The sequence below is a fragment of the Gorilla gorilla genome, chromosome 9, assembly GCF_029281585.2.
Source record: "Gorilla gorilla gorilla isolate KB3781 chromosome 9, NHGRI_mGorGor1-v2.1_pri, whole genome shotgun sequence".
In the NCBI taxonomy this organism is placed as follows: domain Eukaryota; kingdom Metazoa; phylum Chordata; class Mammalia; order Primates; family Hominidae; genus Gorilla; species Gorilla gorilla.
This window is the reverse complement of record NC_073233.2, coordinates 85459905-85487807: the sequence shown is the minus strand read 5'-3', so window position 1 is coordinate 85487807 and position 27903 is coordinate 85459905. Positions and strand designations below refer to the sequence as shown.

The 27903-nt window shown below is 42.6% G+C and overlaps 1 protein-coding gene across 1 annotated transcript; it reads right to left on the bottom strand.

Annotated features, from left to right (window-relative positions):
* Positions 1-4508: 4508 nt before the first annotated feature.
* On the bottom strand, positions 4509-27467 carry AQP11 (aquaporin 11). The gene is made up of 3 exons (XM_019035847.4): positions 26437-27467; positions 12478-12594; positions 4509-6852 (listed from the first exon to the last, which is right to left on the bottom strand). Exons 1-3 carry the CDS (start codon positions 27053-27055, stop codon positions 6773-6775), a joined length of 816 nt encoding a protein of 271 aa, XP_018891392.3. The 5' UTR covers positions 27056-27467; the 3' UTR covers positions 4509-6772.
* Between the last annotated feature and the right edge of the window lie 436 nt (positions 27468-27903).

Here is a 27903-nt window from a genome sequence, read left to right as displayed (position 1 = left end):
CTTTGCTCTCATTCTTGACTAAAACTATTAATGAGAAATGTTTTTTAAAAAATAATGCTGGCAAATATGAGAATTTTGTTGGCTTTATTTTTGTTTACTTGTTGAGAAGATGAACATGAAATTAATAAGAAAATATAGTTATAGCTTCTGGCAAGTATTTAGTAAGGCAAAGATTTAACACATTTCAGGGGATTTCTGCCACTTCCTTTTAGATCAGCAGTAATTTCTTATATTTATCAACTCTCAATTTTTAGTTTTCATAGATACCTGGGTATTATAAGGCTGATTTGTAATTACTGATTTATACTTGGACTTTTGATATCATTATGTGTCCTTAAAAATAAGGTTATACAAGCTAACCTTCTTACCAGGATCACATGGCTAATTAGTGACTAAACTGATGTTTGGTACCACTCAGCCCAGTGTTCATTTCAGCACTGTCACTTGGTTTCCCTTATCTTGCAAGGTAGACTGAAAAAAAACTAATTTTCCTTTTTCTAACCAGACTCTCAGAATTTCTGAGTCTGTTAACAATAGGCAAGTAAAACAGCCACTTGAAATGGAAACTAAAATTTACTGAGACCTCTGTACCAGCCACTGTCCTGAGTTCTTTATTATGTATTATAATATTCTTAATTATCTTATGAGATACGCTTTTATCCCACTTTATAGTTGAGGAAACTGAGTTATAGAGAGAGGTAAAATAACTTGCTTAAGGTCATGTAGATAGTTAATTGTGATTTTTGAGCCTGTGCTTTAAAGCATCATACAGCCTTACCACCTACCAGCAGCAGAAAGCATGCACACTCTCCCCACTGCTGCAGGGTTTCAGTGTTAACATTTCAATGGCCAGTACAAGAGCTTCCCAAGTTTCTCTGCTACCCATCTGAGCAACACCCATAATTCTATCCTAGAAGTTTGTCCATTCTTCAGTAATCAGTCAGGACATTCTCACAGGCTAATATTAGAAATTCCATTTGAGTTCCTTTTAAAAGGAACAAATTTATAATTGTGACTTTGCATGAACATAAATTGCTCTGATAGCAAAATGTCGAGAAGATTCAGAGTGTACTCGGTTTCTTGTTGGTGTTGCTGTGGTCAATGCAATATGCAAAAAGGCAGGAGACCAAAGCATGTGGGCACCTCTCTGGGCTTATTTCCTCATTAGACTAAGTGACTTTCAAAGATTGAGCTGTAACATTCACTAGATAGTTAGAACCGTAGCATTGAGAAAAGAGAAGCTGAGAAAAAAGAGCAGGTCAGGCTTTTAAAAGATAAAATTTATAATGATCAGCCAGGCAATATTTATGGATTTCATTTGAGCCTAATTTTAGGGTTGCTGGAATTGTTTTCTTTGTGTGTTCCTGATGTAGAGAGACTTTAAAGGTACATAGACATTTCCCCTCCAAAATGTAAGTCATCTAAATGTTCCTAAAAGCTAGGGTTAATGGTTCTCTGTTCTAGGTTCTTCATTTAAAAAATGTATTCATTAAGATATGGTCCCAGCCGGACGTGGTGGCTCACACCTGTAATCCCAGCACTTTGGGAGGCTGAGGTGGGCAGATCACTTGAGGTCAGGAGTTTGAGACCAGCCTGGCCAATACGGTGAAACCCCATCTCTACTGAAAATACAAAAATTAGCCAGGCACGGTGGTGGGCACCTGTAATCCCAGCTACTCAGGAGGCTGAGGCACAAGAATCGCTTGAACCCAGGAGGCAGAGGTTGCAGTGAGCTGAGGCCATAAGCTTGTTTAAATCTTTATAGGGGCTGGGCACGGTGGCTCATGCCTATAATCTCAGCACTTAGGGAGGCTGAGGTGGGTCGATCACCTGAGGTCAGGAGTTCCAGACTAGCCTGGCCAACATGGTGAAACCCTGTCTCTACAAAAATACAAAAAATTAGCTGGGCATGTTGGTGGGGCACCTCTAATCCCAGCTACTTGGGAGGCTGAGGCAGGAGACTCCCTTGAACCCAGGAGGCGGATGTTGCAGTTAGCTGAGGTCACACCGTTGCACTCCAGCCTGGGCAACAAGAGCAAAACTCCATCTCAAAAAACAAATCAAAAAAGGTTATGTGGTTATGTATTTTTGAGGTTCTGTTAGAAGCTTCCTCGGTATTGGTAAAGGTGAGAGGTTATGTGCAGATGATCATAATATATAGGTTGAGTATTCCTAATCTGAAATCTGAAATTCCCCAAAATCTGAAATTTTTGAGTGCTAACATGATGCTCAAAGGAACTGCTCATTGGGGCATTTTGGATTTCAGATTTTTGGATAAGGGATGCTTAACCAGTATAATGCGAATTATTCCAAAATTTTAAAAACATTCCAAAATCTGAAATACATTTGATCCCAATAATTTTGCTTAAGGGATATTCAATCTGTATAGTCCTTTACTTTTAGAAGAAGACAGGTATGATTACTTACTGCTCAGAGATAATAGATACTTAGATAGAATTTATCTGCAGGATTTCAGATGGGTTCACTATTATATACCTGATTATCATGCAAATCCTGTTTTAAAAGTATAGAATGGATGAATCCATATCTGTGACTCATCTTTTGTGACCAATAACTGAATTCTAAGCATTGTCTCTCATGGGGATCCTCATAGAATTGTTGCCATCCCTTTATGAAGGAGCTGGAACATATTTTCACTAACATCTCACTCTGCTCATGTTTACATAAGTAAAATCAGTATCTAGGGGAACTTCATAATTTCAAATGACAAAAAAATGGATTATTTTGGAGATTACGTGAATCACTAGTACATGTAAAGCACTTAGAACAACAGTGCCTAGAATATAGCTCAATAGATGGTGGTTGTTACTAATAGTAGTAATCCTTTTCATAACAGAAAGCAGCAGCTACAAATATATCAACTCACTATTTAGAATACATCTGATTAGCTTAAAAATCCACTGAGCAATTAGACATCATGAAATCTATACTTATTTCTCAGGACCTCAGGCTTTCACTGCAAATCTCTACTCTTGCTCTACAAACAGGTCTGATGTACTTGAATATCTAGTTTCTAGGCACACAATGGGTTTGACAAGGAGAAAAAGGTAGTTCTATCAGTAGCAGCAGTAAATAGCTGACAGAATTATGAAAAAAGGTAAACATATATTCCCACAAAATATAGCAGTCTAAGCCTCTATAGTAAACAGTACAAATATGAGGACAGTGTAGCAATTTATGTTCATAAAATTATGACCCTGCATCAGCCCAAATTATGATTGTAAATCCAAATCTGACTAAGCAGAATTTTTTTTTTTTTTGAGACGGAGTTTTCCTCTTGTTGCCCAGGCTGGAGTGCAGTGGCGTGCTCTTGGCTCACCACAACCTCCACCTCCCGGGTTCAAGCAATTCTGCGTCAGCCTCCTCAGTAGCTGGGATTACAGGCATGCACCACCACACCCTGCTAATTTTGTATTTTTAGTAGAGACAGGGTTTCTCCATGTTGGTCAGACTGGTCTCGAACTCCTGACCTCAGGTGATCCACCCACCTTGGCCTCTCAAAGTGCTGGGATTACAGGCGTGAGGCACTGTGCCTGGCCTAAGCAGAAAATTTTTATTAGAAAGCTATCTGGTAGCTCACTAAATGGACAGGAAAGTTGAAATAAGCCAGGCTCATAAAAAGATGAAATCTACATAAGATGTTATGATTCCTCCGCTGCTGTTAGACTGATTTCTTGATTGTCCCTGTGTCTGTGAGTCACCACACTTAAGATGCAAACTTCTGGTTGGCACTGTGTGTCTTCATTGCCAAGGGCAGAAGGAGTATCTGGGCCTTTCAGCTTCTACAGTGGAAGGACGCTGCCGCTGTGCAGATGCTTACAGGAGTGGATTACCCCAGATAAGAAGGATGCTTAGATGCTGGATTGCAAAAAATGTACAGCTGTCTACTACAACCCCAAATCTTTAAAAAAAAAAAAAAAGCTGCTATTCTATTGCACAAGTGCAGGCATGGAATAAGCAAACAGTTGTATTTAATCAAGTTGAGGCTAAGCTCTGTGAGTATGAGATAAGAGGAGCAAGGGAGTTAAGGGTGTATGCATGTGATGATGACTGGCCAAGTAAGCTGCTTAAGGAGAAGAGGGTACTTGAGAGGGGTGAGAGATGTGAAAAAGTGGTGTTATCAGTGGACAGAAGTTCCACGTGGGGGTCAAAGGATCACTGGAGATGGGGTCCTAGAGAGACTGAGCTGAAAAGGGGTCAGCGGTTAGAGAGTAGGGTGTCTGAGTTCATAGAAGATTTCAGTTATTGGTAGTAAGTAAGTTCAAGGTTACCACCAAAATTGCAGCTGAGGCAAAGTAGAAGACAAAATTTTCAAAGGAGAGATCCAGTGAACTCCAAGGCCGTGAAGCTGGAAGGATCATCTTTGTATCTGTCACCAAGAAGTATAACTGTGGTGGTGGTAGAGAGTGAGGCAGGAACTAAGATCTGAAAGGAACAAAGGGAAATTGAGGGGACTGTATACTAGAAGACTGCAACAAGTACCCAGGTAACTGATGACATGTTTTTAATGGAAGCAGCAGAGGAGAATGGATGAGCAGCATCCAATGAGGACAAGCATCCAATGAGGACATTGAGGACAAGGAAATCTACTCTGCCTCCAGGCACAGTGGTATACTAGGTGTGGGAGAGAAAAGAGCCACTACTTGAGAGGGCTATAGAGGTAGCAGTGTCATCAGAAGTCACAAACTCCAAAGTCTGACAGTGGAAGTTCAGAGGGCTAGGCATTTTCACAAATTAATACTCATTTTTCTTAACCCACAGAAGTCCTCATGCTAGAGATGTAAAAAGGCATATTCCTATAAGAAAAACAGCCATGAAACAGTAAGTGACACTTAGCTTCATGTTTGCAAGATGGGACCATTTTAAAGGGAACAACCGTTATTTTGTGTTGTATGGCAGAATTCAGGCCTAGTATTGCAAGGTCTTTGGAGTTTTTCTAAGAGCAGCTAGAACTATGGATTTTACTTAATTTCGACTTTTTAAACTACTGTGAGGCCAAATAAAATATGTCAGAGACTGCATTTAGCCATTTAGTCACATTTGTGAACTCTTTTTTTTTTTTTTAAGATGGAGTTTCACTCTTGTTGCCCAGGCTGGAGTGCAGTGGCACGATCTCGGCTCACTGCAACCTCCACCTCCCGGGTTCAAGCGATTCTCCTGCCTCAGCCTCCTGAGTAGCTGGGACTACAGGCGCCCACCACCATGCCTGACTAATTTTTCTACCTTTAGTGGAGACAGGGTTTCACCATCTTGGCCAGGCTAGTCTCGAATCCCTGACCTTATGATCCACCCACCTCAGCCTCCCAAAGTGCTGGGATTACAGGCGTGAGCCACTGTGCTCGGCCGAACTCTGCTTTTTAAAATACAAAGCTGGCTGCCTTGTTGGGTAGACTTGGCAAAAGGCTGCACCTGTTCAGTCTGCAGGTATAGACAGAGTGACTGTCTACAAGCTGGTCACCAAGCAGCACTTAAATTACCTGGCAACTGCGACTACAGGTGCACGCCACCATGCCTGGCTAATTTTTATATTTTTAGTAGAGATGAGGTTTCACCATCTTGGCCAGGATGGTCTCAATCTCTTGACCTCGTGATCCGCCTGTCTCGGCCTCTCAAAGTGTTGGGATTACAGGCGTGAACTACTGTGCCCAGCCTTTAATTTCAATTGTAACTCTGATAATGGAATTTCCTTTGAAGGGATACACACTTAACCTTTTATGGCCTGAACTTTTAATAAAAATTAGACCGCATACAATAAAAGAAGCCTTCTAATATAGTAAAACTGGAAGGTTCTTTAAACCTCAAAAAATACTAGTTAATTTCTAAACAAGTTGTAACGTTATTATAAAGTATTTAATGTTTCTATGAACCCTTGATTTCCCTTTAGTCATAATCGTGACCGAGAAGAATTTTTGGATTGAAGTTGAAGACTAGAGATGGTATTTGGCTCTATGTGATCTAAGCCAGGGCAGCAAACCCATCTAGGCTTAGTTTCCTTATCTGTAAAATGGAGATTAAAAATACATGCCCTCCCTACTTCATAAGGTAGCTAGCTGTTGGTTCAAAGGAGAATGTGAAAAGCTTAAATCCTGACTTTGTATGGGTGTTTTGTTTTATTATATTCTATTAAAGAATAACCACTTGGCTGGAGCTAGTGAGATTGTCTATTTAGAGAAAATATTTTAGGTGTTAGATTTTAATGTACTTAAAATGTAGGAAATCGTTTGCATGTGAGTGAATATATATTCTACTTCTAAAAGCAACTTTCCTGTTGAAAGATGACACTGTTTGATGGTATCATTGTGTGAGGTGGTGGCTGAAAGTATCCTCTCCCCAGTTCTGTAAGTTGACGCGTTGTACTTATAGTTAAAAATTCTGTTCATTTTGGTGACCCTTGATACACAAATTCGCTGGTCTTACTATCACCTTTACTTCCCTTCTCATCCTGTACTTGTTTTTCATCAAAGTTAACAATTATCAATTAAGACTGATTTATGTTTAATGTAATGAGGCTTTTCTAGCAGCATTTAATACATCACTCAAACAACAAGTCTTAACTGAGAAGTACAGAATACCTCATTTTCACAGTAATTTTTTTTTTTTAAGTCCCAGTAATGAAAACTATAAGGCAGCTTCCTCAAAGGAAGTTAACACTGATGAATCCAGTGCAGCCGGTGTTTTCCATATGAGGTGATAAAATCTTTATCACATCCAGCTGGACTGTCCTGTATGTTAGTCTGAGTCTTTGGAACAGTTATTCCTTTTTATTAATTGTATGGTGGTTATGCAGCCATGGAAGGAAAAAGCTGAACATCAAAATCATCAACAATATACCTGAAAGACAAAATACAGTAAAATAAAAAAACAATCTTTACGGAGGTTCATAATCACTAGGTGGGTATATTTTAAAATTACAATTATATACCTAGATGTTTGGAAAGCCATGCTTAAAGAATTGGCTACATCAATTCTACGTGAAACATGTTAGATATTTAAATCTAATATTCTCAGATTTAAATCTAATATCATCAGATTTAAATCTATTATTCTCAGATTATTTTTTCTTCAACTGTGAATCCTTAAACACAGTATGCATTTGGTAAAACCAATAGGATCTAAACAATGAATTCAAAGGATAAACTAAATCCAAAGATGTATAGTTTTAGTTCTGGCTCTTTAGTTCTAGACTTGGGTCTTCATTTTCTCCTCTTTAAAATGGTAACACTCTCCTTTCCCTCCGTGCCCCAGGGACATACCTAGAGAATAAAGCAACTGAAAGCACTAGGAGTTTTCACTTAGAATGTTCAAATAAAAACAATGTTAGGTTACTTTATCCAGTCTCTCTTTTTTCATTAATCTCAACTATTAACAGTTTTTTCATTTTTATCTCAACCTTATTTAACTGACCATTAACTGGTTTTAGAGATGTGTCAAGCAAATAAAATATCTAAACAAAATTTCAGTTGATGGTAGAAGTTTAAATCTGAAATATAATACAAAATTGTTGTTTATTTGTTTGTTTTTGAGACAGAGTTTTGCTCTTTCGCCCAGGCTGGAGTGAAGTGGTGTGATCTTGGCTCACTGCAACCTCTGCCCGACAGGTTCAAGCGATTCTCCTGCTTCAGCCTCCTGAGTAGATGGGATTACAGGCGCCCACCACCATGCTCGGCTAATTTTTTTATTTTTAGTAGAGATGGGGTTTCACCATGTTGGCCAGTCTGGTCTCAAACTCATGATCCACCCGCCTTGGCCTCCCAAAGTGCTAGGATTACAGGCGTAAGTTGCTGCACCCGGCCCAAAATGTTTTGAAAATTCACATATTAGTAATCTTCATTTCTGAGAATTACAACAGAGAAATCTGGCATGTAGCTTTTGGTTAATTTTTCAATGTGAAATAGGGACTAAGGAGAGTGAGCCAAGGGCTCAAGTCACTATCCTGAAAAGTAAATCTGCAGTGGTTAATTTTTCATCTTAAACTGAATGTATTCAGGCTTAAAGCCCTAGATCAGTTTAAATTCAGATTGAAAACAAGTTTTGTCACATGCACATTTGAAATTATGTTTTCTTGTTTGCAACAACAAAAAACCTTAAGGTTTGGCAACCACTTAGATACCTTAACATATTTGTGAGAGATTAGTCTGTTTGCAACCAAAGGCTTTAAATGAAAAAAAAAATCAGAAACAACCTCTATGTTAACTGACCCACAAATTTTTTTGTCATTTTTTATAAAGTCAGAACTAGAAAATAAGACATTTAAAACTTTTTCCAAAAATAGAATTGCAGTTTCATAGAAGCAAATAGAATTTTCTACTTTTCACTGTATGAAATGTATAAACTAGAGAATTCTATATACTTTTTTTTTTTTTTTTTTGAGACAGGGTCACACTCCCATCACTCAAGCTGGAGTGCAGTGGTACGATCTCGGCTCACTGCAGCTTCGACTTCCTGGGCTCAAGTGATTCTCCTACCTCAGCCTGCCGAGTAGCTGAGACTACATGCATGTACTACTACACCAGGCCACATATACATCCTTATAGTCACATTTCTAAATTTTTAATTCGGTAAGATGGCAGGGGACATTAGAGGAATTATAATTATCTCTGCTGTGATGAGAAACAAGAAAGAATATGGACTATGACTCCCAAGAATAGTTTGCTTCCTGCTTGGTCAAGAAGGAAAGAAGGTGGATACCTTGGGATTACTCTTTCCTCTATCTCACTCCCCTGGCACCCTGGCACTGCCTAATTAATGTAGCTTTGGTAGTTGAGTGGTGTTTGTTTTGGGGTTTTTGTTTTTATTTTGGACTCCTCATCTCTTAACTCTTTGAATGATTCTTTTAATTTATAATTTATTTTTTCCCATTCTTTTCAGAGTTATATAATGTGTTGCTTTATTTCTTTATTTCATTTGGAGCCAATTTTTTTTTCCAGTGGGAAGGTAATTTCAATATATGACAAAATTCAATGGCAGGCTAGAATGCAGTATTCTAAAAATCATCATTTATTCACATACATGTCTTTTATCTACATATATTGAAGGAGATGCCTTTATTCTCATTCATAAACCTCAGAAAGAAATATAGAAACATGCCTCTTTAAACCAAAAATACAATAAATATTTTATGTTGGGTCTATTTTAAAAGGTAGGGGTCCTTAGACCAACTGAGAATCTTGGAATACATACTTTCAACAAGCTAAATATAAAAAGTATCATATGAATTCGAAAATGTTTGATCTCAGCCAAGTATGGTGGCTCACACCTATAATCTCAGCACTTTGTCAGGCCAAGGCAGGCGGATCCCCTGAGCCCAGGAGTTCGAGACCAGCCTGAGCAACATAGAAACCCCATTTCTATAAAAAATACAAAACTTAGCTGGGTGTGGTTTTATAGAAACCCCATTTCTATAAAAAATACAAAACTTAGCTGGGTGTGGGGGCATACACCAGTAGTCCCAGCTACCTGGGAGGCTGGGACAGGAGGATCGCTTGCGCCTGGGAGGCAGAGGTTGCAGTAAGCCAAGATTGCACCACTGCACTCCAGCCTGGGTGACACAGCCAGACCAAAAAAAGTTTGATTCCACTTCTATTTGTAAGAGATTTCGGCTTTTTTTTTTGGCGGGGTTGGGGGGGATGTTCGGATTATTAGGGGGTAAGTGGTTCTTTAAAATGTTTTGGCTACATATAATGTGTTATCTTCCTGTTTGTACTACACTAACATGAAGAGAATATAGTCACTTTCCCCAACCTATCACACTTTCTGCTCTGTAAAGGGAGAAGATTTAGCATTCCTTTTTTATCTATCGTGAGGCTTTTTTTCTAGTATGTTCTTCCAGGAAGTCATTAAGTGCTGCTTTGGCTGGAAAATGTGTTCTAAGAAAAAATAAAGGTCCTTTTACAGAGATTGTCATTACTTCAGATTCCTTTTTAAAATTCTTCCATAAAGACCCTTTTTAAAAAAAAATATTTTTTAGATGTGGTTTTGCTATGTTGCCCAAGGTGGCCTTGAACTCCTGGCCTCAAGCAGTTCTATCTCAGCCTCCCAAGTAGCTAGGACTATAAGCATGTGCCACTGTGCTTTTTGTTTTGTTTTTTTTTTTTTTTTGAGACTCGCTCTGTCACCCAGGCTAGAGTGCAGTAGTGCGATCTCGGCTCACTGCAACCTCCACCTCCTGAGTTCAGGTGAATCTCCTGCCTCAGCCTCCCGGGTACAGGCACCCATCATCACACCCAGCTAATTTTTGTATTTTTAGTAGAGTTGGCCAGGCTGGTCTCAAACTCCTGACTTGAGGTGATCCACGCACCTCGGCCTCCCATAGTGCTGGGATTACAGGCATGAGCCACCGCACCCAGCCTACCTGGCTACTTTTTAATGTTCTTTCAAGTAATGGATGAAATAATTCCTTAACACAGAGATCCTCAACCTTTTTAGCACCAGGGACCGGTTTCCTGGAAGACAGTTTTTCCATGGACTGGGGGCATGGTTTTGGGATGGAACTGTTCCACCTTGGATCATCAGGCATTAGTTAGATTCTCATAAGGAGTGTGTAACCTAGATTGCTCACATGCTGAGTTCACAGTAAGGTTCATGTTCCTATGAGAATCTAATGCCACCGCTGATGTGACAGGAGACGGAGCTTTGTAAGCTTGACTGCCACTCACCTGCTGCTGTGCGGCCTGGTTACTAACAGGCCACGGACTGTACTGGTCTGCAGCCTGGGGTTTGGGGACCTCTGCCTTAGCCTACTGTTACAATTGTAGTTGGAGCACGCTAACAAATAAATCATGTTAATATATGTTAGTCTCCAGACATACTGGGGGTATTTTTTCATATAAAAACTACCTGTAGGCCTGCCCAATTAGTGACCTTGTTTGTTAACTTCTTAACTTCTTTACATTAGTGACCTTTTTAACTTTAAAATTTAGAAACGGATTTTTTGAGATGGAGTCTCGCTTTGTCGCCCAAGCTGGAGTGCAGTGGCGCGATCTCAGCTCACTGCAAGCTCCGCCTCCTGGGTTCCCACCATTCTCTTGCCTCAGCCTCCCAAGTAGCTGGGACTACAGGTGCCCGCCACCACGACCAGCTAATTTTTTGTATTTTTAGTAGAGACGGGGTTTCGCCATGTTAGCCAGGATGGTCTCGATCTCCTGACCTCATGATCCGCCCGCCTCGGCCTCCCAAAGTGCTGGGATTACAGGCGTGAGCCACTGCACCCGGCCTAAAAATGGAGAAAATTTTTCTTTAAAGAAGTTATCGGAAAATACTAGCACTCTGTAGAACTGACCAAAAGTTATATTACTAGCATTTAAAACCAGTTTTTCTCTGATATTCTTCATGTTTAGGCCTATAGATATTATTGGGCATAACAATTTGATAGCATAACAATATTGAGCATAACAATATGATATTGAGCATAACAATAACATTAATGTGAGATAGAGGAATGGAAGGTAAACAGGAAGAGTAAAGAGTGATTGACTATTCAAACCTGTTATGGTACTTCCCTTCTGTGTTAACTTCTGTGTATGTGTGTGTGTGTTTTAAAGAAAATGACTAACAAGAAACAATATGCTAACTGGATAAAAAGAAGAGTGAATTAATGGAGGGCCAAGCATCTTCATATTCACTTACAGTTATGAGTTATAATCAGGCTTAAAACAGATGACTAAACAAAATCAATAAATGCTGATAACTTTATATAAGAAATGCATAATAATTTTTTGTATATTGTATAATTTTGTGTGTTATTTGACCCATCTTTATAAAGAGTTTATATATCTGATCTAAATAGAAATAACTGGAATGTAGCCTGAGCAACATAGCGAGACCTCATCTCTACAAAATATACAAAAATTAGCCGGGTGTGGTGGCACATGCCTGTCATCCCAGCTACTCAGGAGGCTAAGGCAGGAGGATTGCTTGTGCCCAGGAGTTCAAGCACAGTGAGCTATGGCTATGATCATGCCACTGCCCTCAAGCCTGGGTGACAAAGAGAGACCCTGTCTCGAAAAAAAACAAAACAAAAACAATAAAAATAACAGGAATGTAATATGGATAATTTTTAAACTATACTTAATACAGGTATTCATTGTTTCATGAGATGCTGTTCTGCAAAATGAGTCAAATGAACTAAATGATACTTTATTTGGAGCTCACAAATGTGAAAAAACAAATTTCTTTAGCAAAAAAAAAAAAGATTATTTTTGAAGGGAAGTAAGCACTCTGCTTTTTTGGTGCTCAGATCTCAAGGTTTCTTAAAGTGATAGCATATCTGAAACTGACTACCTTTAACAATTTTAAAGGATACTACACAAAGTATTATTTCAGGCATGTTAGCTACCTTTTTCATTTTCTGTTTTGTGCCTGCTGTGGCTTTGGAAATTGACATGTTACAATGATATACACATATCATATTTTAAAATACCCTAATCTTTCAGACATATTAAATAAAAATATGCTTACCTAAAGAAGGAGCCAGCCAGTATACTATAAAAAACTGAGGGAATGCTTCATCAAAACACATGAAATGTAGCGAAAGTGCCAAAGCTGGATTAAATACAGCTCCTGTTAGACTTCCTCCTGTAACAGATTTTAAGCAGAGTGATTTCAAATGATTTATCTTCCATTTTCTTGTAACTGGAAATAAATGGTTACTAAATGTGACTTTTATTTTAGGTATTCTTAGTCTGTGATCTTCCTTTGCAGAATCACCTAGCATATTTTAGACTATAATCATAGATCATAATATGCCACTTATTTTAAAAAAAAAGACAGAGGACATTAAAGTTTGAACCCAGTGCTTTTCCTATAGACTATAAAATGGACACTGAAAGTTAATGTGCTCTATTATTCCTACCATTTTATAAAATAGATTTGGCTGCCCTGAACATTTATCAATTTAAATGAATGAATAATAATAAAAGTAAAATGAAAATACAGTTAAATAGATACAATGACCCAAGATCCTCTTGAGTACAAGCATAACTTTGTATTGAAAAGGTAAAATGGACCAGTAGACCAAAGCTTTATCATTGCTTCCATTTTTACTTGTCAACAGAGCCCTTAAGAAGGGACTGTGAGTAGTCATGAGAGATAAGCACAAATTATAACTGTTGGCTACATTTTAGGATTTGTGTTCCAGCTCTGCACCCAGGGTATTTCTCTGACATGGGGCTAGGAGTCTATAGTCTTGCCACACAAGTACGGAATGGAAGAGGAGGCTGGATGCCTGTCCAGCAGTACTCCACAGAGCTGTGTCTTCGCTTTTCAAAGTCCAGCCTAAGAGCATCCCTCAGACAGTGACATTTTCAGCAGTTTTTCCAAGTGGAAGCTTAGGCACACAACTCTGCCTCTTTTACTTAGCCACAGAGATAGATCCTGAGATCTTCAGAAGTTTTATTATTGACATGCACCATTGTAGCCTGTTTTCATGGAAATTAAGTGGCCCTTTCATAAGATTTCACTACTGAGATTTCACACTTGAATAGGCCGAGAACAATGAAGCTGTGCTGAGATGAAGATATTTAGCAATGAACTAAGCTCACTCAATAGCTAAGAGTTTTTTCTAGTGTACCAGCCTCACAGCATGATTCATATTCATGACTCAGCAATTATAAATGATATCATAGACCTTTGGAATCATTCTTGAACAGTCAAATCCTGGAATGTTAAACCTGCAACTGCTAAGGGTGAACAGAATTGTCTGGTTGGCAGCTAGTCATTTCAGTTTGATTACACAAAAACTTATTGAGTTCCTGTGTACTAGATACCATGGGCAGAAAGATAAAGACTCACACAGACATTTACAATATAATGTAATATGACCTATGATAATATAAATGACCTGTGACTTTTAGGCATGTATTGATAAAAATGGACTGAATCATTACCCTCACTTAGTTTACTTCAGTATTCAAGGCCATGGTATACTGAAGATTTTCCACTAGATCTAAGATGAACACCACTGATCAGTCTTATACCATTCTAAAACTCAAATGACTTCACTTCCTAATCTTCTCATCCTCACACAGCAGTTCTGATCAGTGTGACTTAGTGGTAGCTGCTTCTCCCAGCAAGACATTGTCTACTTTCCCTCTCTTAAAAATGAGCTGGCTTTGCAACTTGTGTTGATAGATAGAATGCAGCAGAGTAGGGCTATGGGAATTCTGAATGTAATAGGAGTGATTGCTGTGTGAATTCTAGGTTCACATCTTAATAAACCCATCAGCTTCCACTTTTTGCTCTCTTGGAAGAATGCCCTGACCATGTAAGTTTGCTGGTCTAGGCTGCTGGAGGATGAAAGGCCACACGGAAGAGAACTGAGGCATCTTAGATGACAGCTGACAACTGCCAGACATATGAGTGAGGCTACCTTGGGCTTTCCAGCCTCACCACTGGTCAGTTGAATGCAGCTATATGAGAGATCTCAGAGGAACTGCCCATCTATAACCCACAGAATCATGAAAAATAAATTATTCTCAGTTTTGGGGCCAGGCATGGTGGCTCATGCCTGTAATCCTAACACCTTGGAAGGCTGAAGCGGGTGGATCACTTGAGCCCAGGAGTTTGTAATGAGCTCAGGCAACATAGCAAAACCCCGTTTCTATAAGAAATACAAAAAGTAGCTGGTTGTGGTGCCACATGCCTGTAGTCCCAGCTACTTGGGAGGCTAAGGCAGGAGAATAAACTAAGCCTGCAGAGGTTGAGGCTGCAGTGAGTCGAGATTGTGCCACCGCTCTCCAGCCTGGGTGACAGAGTGAGATCCTGTCTCAAAAAAAAAAAAAAAGTTTTGAATGGTGTGTTACACAGCAATAGTTAACGGATACAGAAATCCATGTCAGGTGTGGGTTCTGTGTTAACAAAAGCTAAAAACATGGCATTGGCTTTAATGTCTTACTGGATAATTCTTTGTTGTGAGCTGTCCTGTGCACCATAGTATGTTTAGCAGCATCCCTGGCCTCTACTCAGATGGCAGTGGCTTATTCCCTCTCCCCACATTGTAACAACCAAAAATGTCCCCTGGGGGAAAAACTGTCCCTAAGTTCAGAATTACTGTCCTAGAGAAACACTGGTATTTGTGTATGAGAAGACATATACAAGATTTTTTTTTTTTTTGAGATGGAGTCTCGCTCTGTTGCCCAGGCTGGAGTGCAGTGGCACGATCTCGGCTCACTGCAAGCTCCACCTCCTGGGTTCACACCATTCTCCTGCCTCAGCCTCCCGAGTAGCTGGGACTACAGGCGCCTGCCACCACGGCCGGCTAATTTTTTGTATTTTTAGTACAGACAGGGTTTCAACATGTTAGTCAGGATGGTCTCGATCTCCTGGCCTCGTGATCCACCTGCCTCGGCCTCCCAAAGTGCTGGGATTACAGGCGTGAGCCACCACACCTGGCCCTACAAGATTGTTTATTGTAGCAAAGAACTAGGAAAAACCTAAATATCCATTCACAGGAAAACAGCCCTAAACAAATTTACTATTACTTTGGAATATCATGCAGTGTTTTGAAATAATGAGAGAAATCTCTTTACTAACCTAGGTAGATATCCAAGATGTATCGTTGAACAACTACCACCAAAAAAAGCAAATTGTTTCCTCATCCTGTATCTTCCATGTCATAAATGACCTGTGACTGTGTCTTGCCCTTTCTTCCTCCAATATATATCTCCAAACACTTCTCTGCATTCCACAACTACCCCAACTATTTGTTTAACTACTTGCCCCTTGAAGGACATCCAGACAGTTGTTTCCGGCTTTTTTTTTTTTTTTTTTTCCATTTAACCCTGAGTGGACACAGTACATGTTTCAGAGAGCACAGGGTTGGGGGTAAGGTCATAGATCAACAGGATCCCAAGGCAGAAGAATTTTTCTTAGTACAGAACAAAATGAAAAGTCTCCCATGTCTACTTCTTTCTACACAGACACAGCAACCCTCCGATTTCTCAATCTTTTCCCCACCTTGCCCCCCTTTCTATTCCACAAAACCGCCATTGTCATCATGGCCCGTTCTCAATGAGCTGTTGGGTACACCTCCCAGACGGGGTGGTGGCCGGGCAGAGGGGCTCCTCACTTCCCAGTGGGGGCGGCTGGGCAGAGGCGCCCCCCACCTCCCGGACGGGGCGGCTGGCCGGGCAGGGGGCTGACCCCCCCACCTCCCTCCCAGACGGGGCGGCTGGCTGGGCGGGGGGCCGACCCCCCCACCTCCCTCCCAGACGGGGCGGCTGGCCGGGCGGGGGTGCTGAGCCCCCCACCTCCCTCCCAGTCGGGGTGGCTGGCCGGGCGGGGGGCTGACCCCCCCACCTCCCTCCTGGACGGGGCGGCTGGCCGGGCAGAGGGGCTCCTCACTTCCCAGTAGGGGCGGCCGGGCAGAGGCGCCCGTCACCTCCTGGACGGGGCGGCTGGCCGGGCGGGGGGCTGACCCCCCCACCTCCCTCCTGGACGGGGCGGCTGGCCGGGCGGGGGGCTGACCCCCCCCCACCTCCCTCCCGGACGGGGCGGCTGGCCGGGCGGGGGGCTGACCCCCCCACCTCCCTCCCGGACGGGGTGGCTGGCCGGGCAGAGGGGCTCCTCACTTCCCAGTAGGGGCGGCCGGGCAGAGGTGCCCCTCACCTCCCGGACGGGGCGGCTGGCCGGGCGGGGGGCTGACCCCCCCACCTCCCTCCCGGACGGGGCGGCTGGCCGGGCAGAGGGGCTCCTCATGTTTCCGGCTCTTGGCTATCAGGAATAAAGCCTGCTGAGTAAGGTATGATACTTTTTAATGTTAACACAAGTATACACATATACAATAATATATATAATAATATGTCATTCCTGGCTGGGTGCAGTGGCTCACACCTGTAATCCCAGCACTTTAGGAGGGCGAGGTGGGTGTATCACCTGAGCTCAGGAGTTCGCAACCAGCCTGGGCAACACGGTAAAACCCCACTTCTACTAAAATACAAAAAAAGAAAAAATAGCTGGGCATGGTGGCGTGCACCTGTAGTCCCAGCTACTCGGGAGGCTCAGGCAGGAGAACTGCTTGTACCCAGGAGGCAGAGGTTGCAGTGAGCCAAGATCACGCCACTGTACTCCAGCCTGGGCAACAGAGCAAGTCTCAGTCTCAAAATAAATAAATAAGTAAATAACAGTAATAATATATCATTCCTGTAGGGTTTTATCTATATGTATAATAAATGCACATGAAAAGAGTTTGGGCCTGGGTTTGATGGCTCGTGCCTGTAATCCCAGCACTTTGGGAGGCTGAGATGGGCGGGTTGGTTGAGTCCAGGAGTTCAAGACTAGCCTGGGCAACATAGCAAAACCCCCATCTCTACAAAAAATACAAAAATTGGCTGCGTATGGTGGCATGTACTTGTGGTCCCAGCTACTCGGGAGGCTGAGGTGGGAGGATCTTGTGAGCCAGGAAGGCGGAGGTTTTGATTGCACCACTGCGCTCCAGCCTGGGTGACAGAGTGAAGCCCTGTCTCAAAAAAATAAAAATAAAAACACAGTTTGGGGCTGGGCATGGTGCCTCACGCCTATAATCCCAGCACTTTGGAAGGCCGAGGCTGGTGGATCATTTGAGGTCAGGAGTTCAAGACCAGCCTGGGCAACATGGTGAAACCCCTACTAAAAATACAAAAAGTAGCCAGGTGTGGGGCCTGTCATGGGGTGGGGGGCTGGGGGAGGGATAGTATTAGGAGAAATACCTAATGTAAATCATGAGTTAATGGGTGCAGCAGACCAACATGGCACATGTATATCTATGTAACAAACCTGCACGTTGTGCACATGTACCCTAGATCTTAAAGTATAATTTTAAAAAATAATTAATTAAAAAAAAATTAGCCAGCTGTGGTGGCAGGTGCCTGTAATCCCAGCTACTTCGGGTGCAAAAAAAAAAAAAAGAAAAAAGAAAAAAAAAATTAGCCAGGTGTGGCCAGGCATGGTGGCTTACGCCTGTAATCCCAGCACTTTGGGAGGCTGAGGTGGGCACATCACCTAAGGCTGGGAGTTCAAGACCAGCCTGACCAACATGGAGAAACCCTGTCTCTACTAAAAATATAAAATTAACCAGACGTGGTGCTGCATGCCTGTAATCCCAGCTACTCGGGAGGCTGAGGCAGGAGAATCACTTGAACCTGGGAGGCAGAGGTTGCAGTGAGCCTAAATCGTGCCATTGCACTCCAGTCTGGGCAACAAGAGTGAAACTCCATCTCAAACAAACAAACAAACAAAAAAATTAGCCAGGTGTGGTGGCAGACGCCTTTAATCCCAGCTACTCAGGAGGCTGAGGCAGGATAATCATTTGAACCTTCGAGACAGAGGGTGCAGTGAGCCAAGATTGCACCACTGTGCTCCAGCCTGGGCGACAGAGCAAGACTCCATCTCAAAAAAAAACCCAAAAAACAACAACAAAAACAACCAGTTTGGAAGGTTGTAACACAAACATCAGAGACAAGGATTACCGTGGAAGGAAGAGTAGACAGGGAAGGAAAGGAAACAGGCACGAAGGCATGGAGGATGGCAGTCAAAAGGCACTCTAGTCTTTGAATTTTTTACATAGAGAACATATCACGTATTGTGTAATTAAAAATGAATTATTTTTTAAAGAATCATCAGGCATGGAACTATCAGAAGATGGCTTCAAAAAACAAGTTACTATTTATTGACATTTGAAGGGGAGATGACAATCATGCATGTTGAAGAAGAGGTATAACCGGGAGATCCAGCTAGTCCACTGCCAAGAGTCAGAGGACAGCATGGATTTGGTGAAATTACCACAGCCAGAGGCTAAGTCTCAAATCTGGCAATTTTAGGCACTAAAGTTTCTCAATATTCCTAAAGGGAATAAAATTCTCTGTGACAGAAGAATACTAGTTAAATATCACATAACACCCATGTAGAAGCTGGAAGGTCTATTTATTAATTTAGAGTGGAAGCTAGCTTTCCAGTAACCGGAATATTTGTCTTCCCTCTCCAGAGAACCCATTTTAATGAGCACGTAAGCAAAGCAAAAGGAGTGTTATCATACCCTGATGAGCTCTGATAAAATATCATTGTCAGGAGTTGAAAATACCTCTCTAGGCTGGATGTAGTGGCTCACGCCTGTAATCCCAGCACTTTGGGAGGCCAAGGTGGGTGGATCCCAAGGTCAGGAGTTCAAGACCAGCCTGGCCAAGATGGTGAAACCCCATCTCTACTAAAAGTACAAAAATTACAGCGCGCCTATAATCCCAGCTACTCAGGAGGCTGAGGCAGGAGAATCGCTTGAACCTGGGGGTCGGAGGTTGCAGTGAGCCGAGATCGCGCCACTGCACTCCAGCCTGGGTGACAGAGCGAGACTCCATCTCAAAAGAAAAAAGAAAAAAAGAAAATACCTCTCTAATGACAAGCCTGCTTGTTTTCCCCAAATTCAATCTCTACTCCCGGACATTACTGGGCAAATAATTTCAAAGTTTGCATCTCCAAACTCCACTTTTCATTTCTGGTTTGTATTCTGTTGATATGCTAATGTTACTAACTAAGCTAGCTAGCTAGCTGTTTTCTTTTCTTTTCTTTTTTTGAGAGATTCTCACTCTGTCATCCAGGCTGGAGTGCAGTGGTGCAATCTCAGCTCACTGCAACCTCCACCTCCTAGGTTCAAGCGATTCTCATGCCTCAGCTTCCTGAGTAGCTGAGACTACAGGCGCGAGCCACCATGCCCGGCTAATTTTTGTATTTTAAGTAGAGACTGGGTTTCGCCATTTTGGCCAGGCTGGTCTCTAACTCCTGGCCTCAAGCGATCCGCCCACTTCGGCCTCCGAAAGTGCTGGGATTACAGACATGAGCCACTGCGCCTGGCCTGTTTTCAAATTAGTGGTTATTCTTACAAACCTGGAAGAATGACATTAGACTGTTCTCAGATGTTGTGGGGAACACCTAGGGATTTGTACCAAAATCTTTACTTATTTGCAATGGACAAATTTCGTTATAAAAGTTACAACTTACATTTTCCTGAATTTATCCCAAAAGGAGTTGTGAGCAATAAAACTGATCAAATTATATGCAAAAATGATCAAATTATACTGGAAGCCTGTTAGAAATATAGAGGGAAATAATAATAATAAATAATAATTATCTCCCAAGTACTTCGTGTATGACAGGTACTATGCTACAAACTTGAATTATTATTCCTCATACTAGTCTTATCAAATTTCTTCATTTTAGAGATGAGGAAAGTGAGGCCCAAAATAAGTATTCAGCCTAAGGGCACAGTCTTTTTTTTTTTAAATTGAAACAAGATCTCACTCTTTCACTCAGGCTGGAATGCAGTGATGAAATCATGGCTCAATACAGCCTCAAACTTCAGGGCTCAAGCAGTCTTACTGTCTCAGCCTCTTAAGTAGCTAAGACTACAGGCGTGCACCACCATACCTGGCTAATTTTAAAATTTTTTTGTAGAGACAGGGTCTTGCTATGTTGCCCAGACTGGTCTCAAACTGCTGGCCTCATGCAGTCCTCCTGTCTTGACGTCCCAGTCCTGGGATTACAGACATGAGCCACCATACCTGGCCTTAACCATTACATACATATATATATATATATATATATATATATATTTTTTTTTTTTTTTTTTTTTTTTTTTTTTTTAAATTGAGACATAGTCTCGCTCTGTTGCCCAGGCTGGAGTGCACTGGTGTGATATCAGCTCGCTGCAACCTCCGCCTCTCAGGTTCAAGCAATTCTACTGCCTCAGCCTCCCAAGTAGCTGGGATTACAGGCGCCCGCCACCATGCCAGGCTCATTTTTGTATTTTTAGGAGAGATGGGGCTTTACCATGTTGGCGTTGAATTGGTTAAAGAATAGTAGAGTAGTGAGGATAATGAATAGGCTGTGGGTGGTCATGTTGATTCAGATTATGAATCAACAGGCTGGTCTTGAACTCCTGAACTCAGGTGATCCGCCCGCCTCCGTCTCCCAAAGTGCTGGGATTATAGGCATGAACCACTACACCCGACCTTAACCACTATATTATACTGGCATAACAAAATAAATTTTGGACCTTTGAAGGTGTTTTTCATTTGTAAATTGATAATAACTCCTATTTAAAAAGAACGTATGTTCCCTTCTCTCTTTTTTTTTTGACACTGAGTCTTGCTCTGTTGCTCAGGCTGAAGTGCAGTGGCAGGATCTTGGCTCACAGCAACCTCCGCCTCCAGGGCTCAGGGGATCCTCCCATCTCCACCTCCCGGGTTCAAGCGATTCTCCTGCCTCAGCCTCCCAAGTAGCTGGGATTACAGGTGCCCACCACCATACCCAGCTAATTTTGTATTTTTAGTAGAGACAGGGTTTCTCCATGTTGGTCAGGCTGGTCTCGAACTCCCGACCTCAGGTGATCCGCCTGCCTCTGCCTCCCAAAGTGCTGGGATTACAGGCGTGAGCCATCCTGCCCGGCCATATTATTTCTTCCTGTACAGTTTTTTAGAGTAAACAGACTATTTGCTAGTTCGTTCACTTATTCTAAAAATACATTTACTTTGTACCAGGTCCTATGCTAAGATCTTGATATATGTTATGACAAATAAAACAAATGTGGTCTACAGACTCAAAGCTTGTCATCTGGTAGAGGAAAACAGGCATTGTGTCAGAAAACAATATAATTTAAAATTCTATGAAAGAAATGAGCAGTATGTGGTAATAAAGACAACTGACGTGTAAAATAACAGATGTTTTTCTTTTTTTCTTTTTTTGAGATGGAGTTTTGCTCTTGTTGCCCAGGCTGGAGTGCAATGGCGCGACCTCAGCTCACTGCAACCTCTGCCTCCCAGGTTCAAGCGATTCTCCTGTCTCTGCCTCCTGAGTAGCTGGGATTACAGGCATGCGCAAGCATGCCCAGCTAATTTTGTATTTTTAGTAGAGGTGGGATTTCTCCATGTTGGTCAGGCTGGTCTCAAACTCCTGACCTCAGGTGATCCACCCACTTCGGCCTCCCAAAGTGCTGGGATTACAGGCGTGAGCCACCACACCCGGCCCAGGTGTTTTTCAATATCTAATTATGCATAAAAAATGAATGCAGCTCTCTCTCAAACTGTTCATTGAACTAAATTCTTCCAGAACCCAAAGTAAGGAAGATTGCTTGAAATCTGATTAACAGTTTATAGCTCTAATATGTTAATAAATCGCACAGCTTTTTTTTTTTTTTTTTACATGATTAGGGGAGTCAGTTAATACACGATAAATGGTAATGACATAACTGGGGCTCCATGTGCCCATCAAAATTTGGGGTGCTAAATCAATAAATACACAGACACTTGGTCACTGGCTATCCCAGGAGCCTGTGGCTATGTTGCTGGACGCTTATGTTCTGTAATCCTAAAATACATAAGTTATTTTGATGTACCCTGTATTGGTGACTTCTCAGTGCCTTCAAAATGCAAGTGATTAAAGAAATCTCCCAAGGTGCACCTTTGTCAAATCTGTACTTGTAGTATCCTAGAAGCTTAAAAAAGACATATCATAATAACTTGTAATGATGCCTGACTTAGCCAACTGTCCCAAGACAGTCCTATTTGTAACAACTCTGTTCCAAAGTTATGACTTATAGCCATAGAAAATAAAAGGGAGAGATGGGACTTAGTGCAGCATTTCCCAAAGTATGTTCTCTTCTGCTACACACTCCTAGACAAGAGGATCTCGTAAGTTTGAAAAACTGTGCTCCAAATCCTCCTCTTGGAGTTTCACAATACTTAGAAGCATAGTAAAGGCTCTATGAAGTCTTAAAATTAGAAAACCTGTTTAATCCAGTGTCTGCCAAATTTATTGGGCAACAACATCATTTTGTAACTTAAAAATTGTATAAATTATGGTGAAATATATATATACCATAAAGTATGCCATTTTAGCCATTTTTAAGTGTTAAGTCATTGGTGTTACATTCACCACGCTGTTTCACCAGCAGCACCATTTCCAAAGGTTTTCATAACATAAACAGAAACTTTGTACCCATTAAACAATAAGTCCCCATTCCTCCCTCCTCCCCACAGTCCCTGGTAACTCTATTCTACTTTCTGTCTCTATGAAGTTGCCTATTCTAGTTATTTTGTATATGTAGAGCCTTACAGTATTTGTCTTTTTGTGTCTGGCTTATTTTGCTTGGCATATTGTTTTTGAGGTTCATTCATGCTGTGGTATACATCATAACTTCATTCCTTTTTATGGCTAAATATATTCAATTGTGTATAGTTTTGTTAACTTTTGAGGAGCACACTGTGGAAATGCTGATAATGAATCCGTATGAGCTTTAGTGCCAGTTGGAACCATAGTTCTAACACAGTCTAGTTATGTAAGCTTAGATAAGTCATTTCACTTTTCTGGGCCTCACTTACTTTACTTAAAATGGGAAGAATGTATTCATCGATGGGTTGTTGTTTTTTTTTTTTTTTTGGAGACGGAGTCTCGCTCTCTCGCTCTGTCTCCCAGGCTGGAGTGCAATGACTCGATCTCGGCTCACTGCAAGCTCCGCCTCCCAGGTTCACGCCATTCTCCTGCCTCAGTCTTCCGAGTAGCTGGGACTACAGGCGCCCGCCACCATGCCTGGCTAATTTTTTTGTATTTTTTAGTAGAGATGGGGTTTCACCATGTTAGCCAGGATGGTCTCGATCACCTGACCTCGTGATCTGCCCGCCTCGGCCTCCCAAAGTGCTGGGATTACAGGCGTGAGCCACCGTGCCCGGCCGATGGGTTGTTGTAAGAATTAAGATAACTCTCATAAATTTCCTTGCAAAACGCTTGGCCTATAACAGCTGACAATTGAATATTCTTATCTCCCTTATATTGGCAGAAAACAAAGGGAAGATCATACTGCATTATAAATTTCTGTAACTAATAGTAATCAACAATTGTCTATTTTGTTCTACCTATGCAAACAGACTCTAGCACTGTCCAATCCTGTACCCACTAGCTACAGCACAATTTGACAACTGACCACTTGAAATGTGGCTACTCTGAATCTAATTTCAGTTAATTTAAGTGTAAACAGCCACATGCAGCTAGTGGCTACTGAATTGCACAGTGCAGGTCTAGACTCCTAAAGCAGTGCTTCTTTACCTTGGTTTCATAATGGGATCACCTGTGAAGCTTTACAATACACCGCTGCCTAGACCCGTGCCAGAGCAATTGGATTTTAATCTGTGGGCCCAGAACAAGGACGTTTAAAGAGCTCCCCAGGTGATTTTAATACAGAGAGAAACACTGCTCTAGTGTTCCCTTTATACTCTCCCTCTCCCCCATCAATTAGTACCCTCATTTCAAGAAAAAAAGGGCAGTGTTTTTGATCTGTTGATATTTTATAGATACTTCTAATAACTTTCCTTATATCTATGACTGGATCTATAACTCCAAGTATTATCTGTGTCTCTTCTCTCAAATTTTTTGTCACTGATAAAATAGGGAATGGCTAATATATACAGTATTATCTATGGAATCATAAATATGTATTAAAAGTAGACAGAAAGAATATCAACTTCAGGTTAATCAAGAGAGGGAAGAGGAACACAGGTATTGAAAAATCCAACTGTAGTTAATGTTCTATTGATGTAAAAATTCTTTTTTAAGTTTTTACTGCTTTTAATTGTAGAAATAAAGAGCTAAACCATAGTATAACTCTTTTTGCAGCGACAATTCTGTTCATATACAAGGGATGTTTCTGCTTTAGCCAAAATCTAAAACTTCAATAAATAAGCAACTACTCACCAATCCCTCAAATATGCCTGTATTTGTCACTCTTTTTCTCTTTTTTTTCTTTTGAGACAGACAGGGTCTCTATAACCCAGGCTGGAGTGCAGTGGCACTATCACAGCTCACCACAGCCTCAACCTCCTGGACTTGGGTGATCCTCCCACCTTAGCCTCCCAAGTAGTTGGGACTACAAGTGCTCACCAGCACGCCCGGCTAATTTTTGTATTTTTTGTAGAGATGGGATTTCTCTATGTTGCCCAGGCTAGTCTCGAACGCCTGGGCTCAAGCGATCCACCCGCCTTGGCCTCCCAAAGTGTTGGGATGACAGGTGCGAGCCACCGTGCCCGGCCCCCTTAACTCTTCTATACCACTTATTTCCATTTATGTCTACTTAAAAAGTGGTACTAGACCTAAAGAAGGGGAAATTGATTGGGAAGGCTTTCTTTCTTTCTTTCTTTTTGAGACAGAGTCTCACTGTTGTCGCCTGGGCTGGAGTACAATGGCGCGATCTCAGCTCACTGCAACCTCCGCCTCCCGGGTTCCAGCAATTCTCCCGCCTCAGATACTCGAGTAGCTGAGATTACAGGCGCCCACCACCATGCCTGGCTAAATTTTTTTTGTATTTTTAGTAGAGACGGGGTTTCACCATGTTGGCGAGGCTGGTCTCAAACTCCTGACCTCAGGTGATCCACCCACCTCGGTCTCCCAAAGTGCTGGGATTACAGGCGTGAGCCACCGCGCCCGGCTGAAGGCTTTCATTTTTACCCTAGAAGGTCAAGTACATGTTTAGGAGTCCTTATCTTGAAGTTTGCTTCTAGTCATGGTTTCACTTTTAATGGGCAGAAGATTATTACCACAAATTTCCTTTGTTGTTATTTCTGCCTCCACAGTCTTTTATAATTTAGATGTAGTCCCAATGAAGATATTCTGTTGTAATCATTTAAAATGACACATTTCACCATTAAATACTTGTGTTTTGGATTTCCTCCTCCCACTTAGGACTAGATTGCCCACTGCATCTGAGATCTGTCAAAGTAAACAAATGGTTTAAAAGAAATCAAAAGATTTCTCAAGAGTTATATTTTAAAAAACATCTTTAATTTGAAGCAAGTTATCATTTAAACACATTTTTCTTAATAGGTCACTTAAAAGCTCATGTATAACTCAAAATGAATTATTAAGGAAATAAGAAATTTCATAACTCAAAATGAATTATTAAGGAAATAAGAAATGACTTTAAATCATTTATAGGACTAAAATGGAACTACAAAATTTCTACCCTCCGCTCTTATACTAACCAATCATGTGCCTTGTGCTTTAAATCGAAAGGAACTTTGTAAAGCCAGGATCATTTTTCAGTAAGAGTATCCGAAACGATCTATACCACCTTGGCATGAAGAAAGAGGCAGTTAATAAGTTATCTTTCCTTTCTACCATTAAAACAATCCCTTTGTAGGATATCTGAACCCTTGGCAATATCTCACAGTATCTCAGTTTCAGCACAGAGGCGGCTCCTTTCTCTGGGTGTTCAAAGAAGCACTGCATGAAGGCTCTATGTGTCGGCCCTACTGGTTAAGAACGGGCTGCAAAATGGTTAGAATAACGGGGATACCAGCATTTACATCATAGCGGGATAGAGGGTTTCAAATGTATTTTAGTAAAGAACTTACAGCCTCATGTCATAGAGGCTCTGGAAGTGCCAAGTATTTGGTGAGAATGACAAACCTGCATAGACCAAAAAGGTGATGAGTGCAGCCAGCAGGTGGATACGAAGCTTGGTTCGGACTTCCTGGAAGTGCAGCAAAGCGCTGTGGAAGAAAAAGGAGCAGACGGCCTCTGTGATGACCGCTTTGAGCAAGTCGACTTGGATGGGATTCTTGCAAGCGAAGCTCCTCTCGCTGACGTGATACTGGGTCAGACCCAAGCTCCATAAGGCGCTTGTGCAGTACCTGCTGCACAGGGCACTAACCAGCTGAGCCAATAGCCTCACCGCACCCGTCTCGGGGGACATGCCCCCCAGCATCATCTGCATCATCACGCCGCACGGGTTGCTGGACGTGCCCACCAGAGTCAGGCCATGCACAAGCGAGAAGAAGTAGACGAGCGTCAGCGTCCAGGTGGGGTGCGCGGGGTGCTGTTCGCTCAGCAGTTGCAGCTCGTGGGTGCAGCAGCAGAGCTGGAAGGTGGCTAGAAACTCCAGGACGAAGGCGTGGGCCACCGGCCTGTGCAGCTGCTGCCGGGCGACCACGCGGGCCAGCCCCATGAGCAGCACCACCGACAGCATCAGTCCCAGCGAGGTGCAGGTGTCCTGCAGCTCGGGCCGGAGCCCCAGCAGCGGCGACATGGCTCCGTCGCCGCCTGAGCGGGTTGCGGGCTCCGGCTCTGGGTAGGAGGCGGTCTCCAGGCCCGAGTCCGAAGTCCGCAGCCCCTCCCCTTCTCACGCCCCTCGGGGCGGGACGAGCGGGAGGCTCTCGAGCGGCACACTTAGAGGGTCTTCCCCGCCTCCCCGGCTCGGCGCTGGGGTGTTGGAACCAGAGCCCAGGAGGCGGGGAGGCGGGGAGGCGAGGGGAGGTCGCCTAGGGCGCCGGCCGCAGAGCCAACGGTCAGCCGAGCCCGCCGGGCACTCGCCCTCCGCCGTCTCCCTCAGGGCCTTGTAGGCGGGCGCGGCGCCGGAGGGCCGGCGCGGCGTGGTCGACGCAGCGCTCTTGGTGCCCACTGCGCACGCGTGCTGCGGCCCTTGCGCCCCTGCGGGCGGTGAAACCCGGACTACGGGGCGGAGAGCAGCGGCACGGCGCGGCGGAGCTCAGACGGTTGCTTTGCAGCGAGGACCTTAGAGTTTTTCTTTCCCCGCTCCACCCTGTGAAACCGTGGAGCTGGAAAGACCGCTGAAGGCCATCTCACATAGCCACCTCGTTTTTATCAATGGGCGACTGAAATTGAGAGGGGAGACGCGGCGCAGGGGGCGGGTGAGTTAGTGGGCGTAGACCGGTGCGCAGGGCCTCCTGGAGCCTTGCTTTTCTTCACCTGCCAAAAAACATTTCTAAAAATGGTGGTAATATATGCCAGATAAAATTCGCCACTTTAATCAGTTTAAGTGTATATTTCAGTGGCATCGATTACCCTCACAGTGTTGTTCAACGGTCACCTCTTTTTTCCAGAACTTGAGCGGTGATTCTTCAAAGTGTAGCCTAG

Bases quoted from the DNA above. Each gene is read 5' to 3' on its own strand.
- AQP11 (XM_019035847.4), bottom strand. From the start codon at position 27,055: ATGTCGCCGCTGCTGGGGCTCCGGCCCGAGCTGCAGGACACCTGCACC. The intron at 12,595-26,436 runs GTTTGTCATTCT...AATCTGTTACAG, and splicing joins CACCTTTTTGGTCTATGCAG to GAGGAAGTCTAACAGGAGCT. The intron at 6,853-12,477 runs GTAAGCATATTT...TTTGTCTTTCAG, and splicing joins CTGGCTGGCTCCTTCTTTAG to GTATATTGTTGATGATTTTG.